This window comes from Sinocyclocheilus rhinocerous, unplaced genomic scaffold, assembly GCF_001515625.1.
Source record: "Sinocyclocheilus rhinocerous isolate Xijiao unplaced genomic scaffold, SAMN03320098_v1.1 scaffold461, whole genome shotgun sequence".
NCBI lineage: Eukaryota > Metazoa > Chordata > Actinopteri > Cypriniformes > Cyprinidae > Sinocyclocheilus > Sinocyclocheilus rhinocerous.
The window spans coordinates 602,626-611,298 of NW_015624123.1; the positions used below are offsets into that span (position 1 = coordinate 602,626).

The 8,673-nt window shown below is 36.6% G+C and overlaps 1 protein-coding gene across 4 annotated transcripts in view; it reads left to right on the forward strand.

The window, feature by feature from the left end:
• LOC107737822 (rho GTPase-activating protein 23-like) overlaps nucleotides 1–8,673 on the forward strand; it is a 45,220-nt gene that overhangs the window by 5,977 nt on the left and 30,570 nt on the right. For all 4 annotated transcript variants that reach the window (XM_016549449.1, XM_016549459.1, XM_016549464.1 and 1 more), the window contains exon 2: nucleotides 2,631–2,828. In XM_016549449.1, coding sequence (XP_016404935.1) covers nucleotides 2,631–2,828 — 198 coding nt within the window. The remainder of the gene's footprint in view (nucleotides 1–2,630; nucleotides 2,829–8,673) is intronic.

Genomic DNA, 8,673 nt, shown 5'->3' on the forward strand with positions numbered 1-8,673 from the left:
TATATATATATATATATATACAGATAATTTGGTTTTGATTCTTATTAAAATTTATTTGAGAGAATATATGCATAATGCAAGAAAATACAGTAGTGCATGAAAAAAATAATTCAAGCTACAATCTCGGAAAATAAATCTTAATGTTTTCAATAATTTTCATCATGTTTTTGCTGGAAATGAGACCCTTTCTCTCTTTTTAAGATGTGATATGAAGGACATTGTTGTGTACCATTGGATCTATGGACATCTGGCTTGCAACATGTCAGTAAACTTCTCAAAAGCTTTTAATCTAATGGGAATGTAGTAAGTGTTCTTGGAGGTCTCTCTGACGTCAAACAGATGACTTGTTTGAGTGCTTAGTTTCCTTGGAGAGTCACGTTTGCAATCCATTAGAATGTTAGTGATGAAGAAACATACATGACAAGAACAGAACGGAAGGAAAAGTGTAATGCTTTAAATGGATGGACATTGCTGGACCATAAGGTGACCAGCATGTGTTTGTGTGTACACTTGTGTGTTTTTTGGGGGGTAATAACAGGGTTTAGTATTCTCAGTGCTGGGAGGAACCTTGTGGTCGAAACCTGCGTGTTGGAGCCTGTTGGAGACGGCGCTCTCCCTCTCTTTCTCTTTCTAAAGCTAGCCTCTCCGTCTCTGTCTGAACATGTCCTGGCTTAACGGTAAACGTTATGGAATTCACACAGGCCCCTGTACATTCATCCTGTCACTTACACAGCCTTATTGTGTCTTTTGTCTCTGTCTAATCCGTTGAGCAGGCCCACGCGCGCATGAACTCTGCAGAAAGCACTCAAGAATTTAAGTGGAGAAAGACAAGAAATTTAATGCAAGATACATTCTCTGAAAACGAGCCTTAATATCTTCGCAATATCTATGCAAATTAGCTTCTCCGGTAAATTTATCTTATTTTAAAGAAACACTTAAATCCTTGTGTTTATTAAATATTTTAGCTATTTTTTCAGCCACCTCAGCTCTAGTTAATGTGTAGTGTTTAGATCCATTCCACAGATTTTGCAAAAAATCACTGCAAGTTTAGTCTATTGTCTATTTAAAAATACTCACAGGGATAATTCACTCAATAAAGTGTTGTTCCAAAACCTGTATAACTTTCTTCCATAAAACTGAAGAAGAAGTTAGAAGTTTAACAGAATGTTAAACTGCTGCTTTTCTCCATGTAATGAATGTGGATAGGGACCAGGGACGGTCAAGCTCTAAAAATACCGAAAAAGTACAATAAAAGCATCGTAAAAGTAGTCCAAATGGCATGTGAACTATTTTCAAAGGTCATTCAGTGAAACGGATTCAAATTAAGTTTGGGATCCACTGAAAATCTTGTCACTCTCCTTTTTATTGTATGGAAAAGAGAAGCTTGGACATTCTGGCTTATATTTCCTTTTTTGTTTTACGGAAGAAAGAGAGCCATACAGCTTTTGAAAGACATGAGGGTGAGTAAATGACTGTAGAGTGTCCATTTTTAGGTGAGCTATCCCTTTAACAGAAGAAAAGGAAATTGAATAAAAACATTACATCATTCCACACAATATGCAGGGCTGTTTAAAAGGAGCATTACCATTTGTCTATATGTGTGTGATCATGCGTGCGAGTTGGTAAGAATGCAAGTGAAAGAGAGAAGGTTCAGACATAAGCACAGCCAAATGAAAACAGCGAGAGAGACAGAAATAGAGTGAGAAGCAGAGAGGGGGTGAGGCTGCGGTCAGAGTCAGGACCGCTGGATTATAGAGTATGACTTCTGCTGAGTGCAGAGAGATGTGAGGAGTAACGGGGTGAAGAGGAGACATTTGAGAAGTAAATGTCTGCTTTATATAAAATGAGTTGCCAAATAAAAAGAAAAAAATCCCCTTGTTTTTGGCACCATTCTTAGGGAACTTCCTGCCCTTACTGGACTTCCTGTTATAGTGAAACCACAAGGGCTGGTGAAGTTGTTGATTTTAGGTTGAAGATAAAAGAGGTATTTTCTTGCAAAATGAGGGGAATGATGATGTCACCTTTCAAATAAAACACCACTACACGTCTGCGGCCTGTTTTGTCCCAATACTCAGGTGTCAAAGGGACTCTTTAGTGAACTGATGTGTTTGGAGAACCAAAGCTAATAAAATATAGATTTAATCGAAAATCATTTTATTTTATTTATTCTTTTTTTGTAGCGATCCCTGGCATTTATTCCTACTAATCTACTAAGTAACGTTTCTGTTAGTGGCCTCTAAGAATTCCTTAGAGAATGTTGACATCATCAAAATTACATCATGGCTCCCAAATGTGGAGAGATGTTTCCCGTTCCCTCCCCCTTTCAGTTACTTTTCCTCACATGCCCACGTCTTGTTTGCACAGGTGGCGTAAGTAGACTGACAGATCCAAAACAGTTGGGATGGTCATTTGGAACAACAGGGTGTTATTTCTAGCAATTATCTGCCTAGAGCATTCTCCAATTATCACATTAAATGTGACTTATTTGTCAACACCGATGCATTTCATTTGCATTAGATACAGTGTTCTGTGTGACATGTTATCCCATTGGAATAATAGTTTTGGACTAAATGAGTGACTGATTGAATGGTGAATGTCTAATTACAGCTATCTTTCTCTGGTTCCTCCAGGCAAAGGGGCGGAGAGATGGGATCTCTTCATCCAGTGAGAACCCTCGGCCGGCTGTCAGGAGCGGGGCAGATGGGTTGGGCGTGTCCTGGCAGGGTCCACGTACACTGGTGCTCCATAAGAACTCTCAGGGCTTTGGCTTCACACTACGTCACTTCATCGTTTACCCGCCAGAGTCCGCCCTGCACACCAATCTCAAGGTGAGGATTTCTGCCAACTATCACAAAATCAGGCTACAAAGTGTGGACAGCCCTGACTTGCAGTCAATTGACAGCTGAAATAAAACATCCCTGTCTCTCAACTACAAAGAGTAAGTTGTGCTCTAGGCCTGTGCATTAGGCCTTCAAGGACTTTTATCTGTAAAAATAACCACTTTGTGATGAAGAGCCTTTTGCATGATATTAGGGCTCAAGAAATATTCTTAAAAAACTGGAGCAGTTTTTTTCAGACTCTAAAATGCCTTTTGTTTTAAGGGCCATACAAGCAATAGTTGGTCCACCAAGGACTTCACCTCACAGAGAGCCAGAGTGGAATCATTTTTCCTTTAGCTCCTTTTTCTAAAGAGAAGAGGAGGGAAAGACCAAATAAACAGTTCAGGAGAGATGAACTGTGTTCTGCAAATGCACATCATAATTAGAGCGAAAATATCAAGGGCTTATATAAGGAAAGCCGTGAGATATCTAATCATGTTCACCATGTTAAATGTGGATATATGCAGTTAACTTACTTTTTTAATTTTTTTAAAGAGCATTTTACCTGATCTGACACTTAATTATTTTTGTTGATGTTATCTAATGTGGTCAACTTGATTGTCATATTTAGTAATATTTTTTACTTCTATAAAACCAATTTACATTGTTGCTGCACAGAACAAATTTTTTTCAGTGTACTTTTAAGTGTCTTATTAAATATAGAAATGTAGGCCTATTGAAAGCATGAGACAAAGTATCTTTATCAGTTATATACATTATAAATGGGACATACACTACCATTTGAATGTTTGGGGTCAGTGAGATGTTTCAGTTGAGCAAGGACACAAAATTGTTCAAAATGATGGTAAAAACATTTATAATGTTACAAATGTTACATTTCTTGTTCAAATGTTGTTCTTTTGAACTTTTTATTCATCAAAGAGTCCTAAAAAATATTTCAACATTGATAAGAAATGTTTCTAGAGCAGCAAATCAGCATTTCAGAATGATTTCTGAAGGGTCATGTGACACTGAAGACTGGAGAAAAGATGCTAAAAAATTCAACATTGCCATTACAGGAATAAATTACATTTTAAAATATATTCAAATAGAAAACTGAGATTTTAAACTGTAATAATAATTCACAATATTACCGTTTTACTGTATTTTTGATCAAATAAATGCCGTTTCAGTGAAAATAAGAGACTTCAAAAAATAAAAATAAATAAATCTTGCCAACCCCGGTAGTGTATTTTATTTCCATATTTTATTTAGAACGGGCTACAGAAGTTTAAACGGTGTGTGTGTGTGTGTACATGATATTGGAGAAACAAAGCCCCATTATGATTGGATATGGCATCTCTTCTCTGAGAAGCTGCTGTTTCTTTCCTACTCAAAGGGCCTATTTTGTGTTTGACTGGTACCACACGCGCTCTGGGCTGGTCCAGGCCGTACCAGGGCTGCTGGAATAATGTGTTCTGGTCCATTCACTGTTCCCAGTGTCCACGTGGTCACATGACTGTGTGGCACTCTCCATCTGTCACCCCACCAGCTCCAAGTCAATGCACACGTGGACTTTCATTTTGATCTGTGGGTTGGATGTTGATTATAAATCTTAAAGTTGTGGTCACTGTCCGTCACTCTCTACCCATCTGTTTGCCCCTCTGTCTGTCTTTCTCCCGGGACGGCAAAGCCTCAGTATTGTGTGAGTTTGTTAGGAATGAGCCCAGTCAGCGCAGACTAAACATTGGGCTGCCCACTTTAAACTGCCTGATCAGCGTTGCGTGTGTGTGTGATTTGAGCCTCTGGTTTGCAGTCTGGTTATTTTGTGAAAGCTGTGCATGGGTTATCTAAACTGTGTCTGTTGTAAATAAAGATACAGAGTGAATATCATAAAGACTATGTCATTTCCTGCACCGGTGTAAAGATTAATGTTGTTGCGTCTCTTGTTCTTGCGGAGGTGTGTTTATGTGTTTGTGGCTAAAAGCAGCACATTCACTGCTAAAGTGCTCCATTTTTCCCAGTGCTGATGACCTCTAGTGCTGGGACAAATTCAGTGTCGATATCAGTTACATGGTAGAGATCAAACCAATTTATTGAGAACTGTTATAAAAAAATAATAATAATAAAGTTATTTCCTGTTTTTGTTTTTTGTTGGTGCTTAATATGATGCATAACTCTGAGGATAACTATTGACTTAATTCTTGTTGCACACCAAAGACATAAAAGGTATAATTCACCCAAAAAAAGAAAACTGTCATCATTTACTCAACCTGATATTGTTCCAAACTTTCTTCTCATGTTTTGCATATTTAAGAATGCTTCAAATCTTGGCCACTCTTTTCAATGACAAATAAGCAGCGTAAAACTATAAATATGAGGTGTATAATAATAATAATAATAATATATTTATATATACATTACATTATACGTCATATATTATACATATATAACATTATTATTATATAAAATATTACTATTTGAAGGTTTAAAATCTCAGTCCTCATTATTGTAAGTGCATAGAAATTAGTGACTAGCATGATTATTCAAAATGTCTTTTTGTTTCATAGTAGAAAGAAAGTCATAGTTTTTAAAAGTGATATAAGCGTGACTAAAAATGACAAAACTGTAAAATGAAACAATAACTTTAATAGGCTTGATGAGCATAATTTTTTTAAATACTCCAAGACTCCACTGTCATTTCTATTATACGATTAGTGGAGTACAGTATATTAAAGATGATAATAACTCACTTACGTATCTTGTAAATTATTAAACCATTAAGTTTAAGGCCATGTAGTAATTTTGCTATAATCTAACTGTTTTCTTATTGTTTCCTGTTAGGATGAAGAGAATGGGAATGGAAAGGGTGAGTCTAACTTTTATATGCCTTTTATGTTCACACATCATGTGAATTGCAGTCATTAAAGCTAAATTCTTATAATTTGAGAATGTTTTGCCACTCGTTGACTAAACTTCATATGACTTGTGTTTCTTCCTCTTGCTTACATTATCACTTATATTATCATCAGTCACTGATCTGAGATGAATTAGCGGCAGAAGCAATGTCAAGATCAGGGAAACAGATGTTTGTTGCATGGCGCCTCCTAGAGCAAGTTTCCATTCTTGCACAATCAGGGAGTCCATCTGCATTCAAATCAGTCCAGTTTAAGCAGGATTACAGGAAGGAGCATGATTGATATGAGATATGTGCCATATAATTTGCAAGTTCTGACATATGAAAATGTTTCCTTATTTCCATATAAAAAATAAATAAATAAATAAAAAATAAAAAAATAAAAAATATATATATATATAAATCATGTCACAGTACTTGTATATATGAAAAAAGATGCAAATCCAGATGTCCAGATCTGAAGTGAGAAAGGTGAGTCCTAATGTCTTATTGTGCTTAACATATTGTCATAATGACATACCACTGGATCCCAGGCAATTACAATGCAAGTAAAATCCAATGATTGATACAGAGGTGCACAAGCAAACACACGCATCTACACACAGTCCACAAACACTGTAGCTTCAGATCATAGAGATTTGTGTAAGAGCTGAGAATGAAAGCCGCTTGCGACAGATCGTCTGATGATATAAGACCAGTATTGATGCTACACTAAAGGCCCACAGTTCCCAGATCAGTTTATGCGTTACTACCTCAACCTGTTTGTTGACTGTTACCATCTGTCCTCATCTTATCATGCCATCATGAGACACTGGCATCAGTATGAGCAAAACACATTCCACAGTGCCAGCCTAAACATCTATGAATGTGTGCGTTTGTGTGTCTACAGTGAGGTCCAAAAGTCCACCAGTGAAACGATTCGATTTTGAATGTTTGTCATTTAAAACAGATTATTTTTTCATTACAAATTCTAAAATTATAAATCAGCATTTTTAAATATCAACATGAATGTCAAACTGTCTTATTATGCAGTATTCCATGTTTGCTTTAATGACAGCAGCACACGTTTGTGTCCAACCTCATGATTTGTATTTTAGTTTTTCTGTTTTGATTTGAGCCTGATGAATAATGGACAGTTTTAATACATTTTTTTTTTTTTAAAGCATTTGATCTCCAGCATGACTTGAAATGATCCAAAGAGCATATTGAGCTTCAGTGGAGGAAGAACATCTGACATATTATATGATTAGTTATACTTTAAATATTTCATATATTATTTTTGATTATATGCAAGTTTGAATTAGATTTTGAATCCTCGATTTTCAGTATTTCATTTCAGTTTTTCCCCTTCTGTACAAACTATGAAGTATATTTTGTGTGTGTTGGATGCAGGGCTCCATCGGAGTCGTCTGGAGCCCATGGACACCATCTTCGTTAAGAATGTGAGGGAGAAAGGCCCTGCCCACCAGGCTGGCTTGTGTACAGGTAAAAGAGTGTGATGATATGTTCATAGAAACTACATGGCATCAGACTAAATGTTTGGTGCAATAAATTTTAATTTGAATGAATGGCTGTTAATATTTCTGTTCAGACTGATACAAACATTTACAAGCCTCAATCTGACAGAGAGAGCTTCTCATTTCCATCACACTGCAAAGAAAGCCAGCCAACCAATGAGATTAGCGTTTTTGGTCCCATGCCCATATAAGTATATGGCTTGGTGGCACTCTCAAACTGTTGTTATTACGAAATAGTATTATAATAAGTAGTATTATACAAAATAGCATTACAATTGTAATAGTAATACAGTATATATCAGAGAAAGAATCCGGAACCAGGTCTCGTCTCTTTATTCTTGTATTTAGTGTTGTTTGAGGAACACCATGCAAATACAAAAATCTGAACGACTGTTTGAAAACATTTCTTCTCCATGACAAATGATGTTAGAAATTGAAAGTTGTGTAGTGCTTTGTATACTGGGGTAATGCTGCTTTTCTATAAGCGCCACCTACTGTCAGAGAGTGGATTTGCATTATCATTCATCCCATCTGCAGCTTTTTATGCATTGGTCTGAATAGACAAATTGCATATGATAATCGGACCGAATTTGTGTTTTTGTTTGTGAAAACAACAGTCACTGTTGTTGACATTTTCTGTGCAGTAATCATTTCATGCTCATACTAGTGAAGTCAGCTAGGCGGTGCAACCCTTACTGCACATAATCCTGAAATTCAATGAGAAGTTGAGTTAACTCATGGTTTCATTCCTGAAAACTTTTTTAATTCATACTGTACACATGTACAGTTGTGACTGTTTGCTGTATGAGTGTACATGCTAAATGATTTTAGCTTTGATTTTGATTTGATCTCTTATGACTTGCTTAACTCAATAGTAGTCTGTTTCTTCTTTAGAGCCTGTCACAGATTTACAGGAATGTGTCTCTGTACTAAGACATATTTAAAGTGCTGATATGTCATGCTTCCTGTGACTAATCATGTCACCTGACTGCAACCCTCTACATTGCGAGTAAATCACTCGCATATGTGACTAAATCTTCACTCTGGCGACTAAATGATGTCTAATATTAGCCAATTGCTAATAAATTCTCAGATTTTACTCGCCAGTGTGTGAGTTGGAGGCTAAGTATAAGTTTAGCTCAGATATATTTTCACTCGCCGAACACTCTCTGACTGAGCGCATCAGAGGCCATGAACGGTCCACTGTGCCCTCACTGCATTCAGTCTTTCTTCTGTTGATTTCTATGAATGGAATAAATCTGACCCTGAGAGAGAAACTGATACGGAGCAGTATATCTATTTGGTGAATTATGGTTTGTTATTCATACTCAACACTTTCAGAGTGACAGAAGGTGACTCATTATCTCTTGCTTTGTGTGTGTGTGTGTGTGTGTCTGTGTGTGTGTGTGTGTGTGTGTGT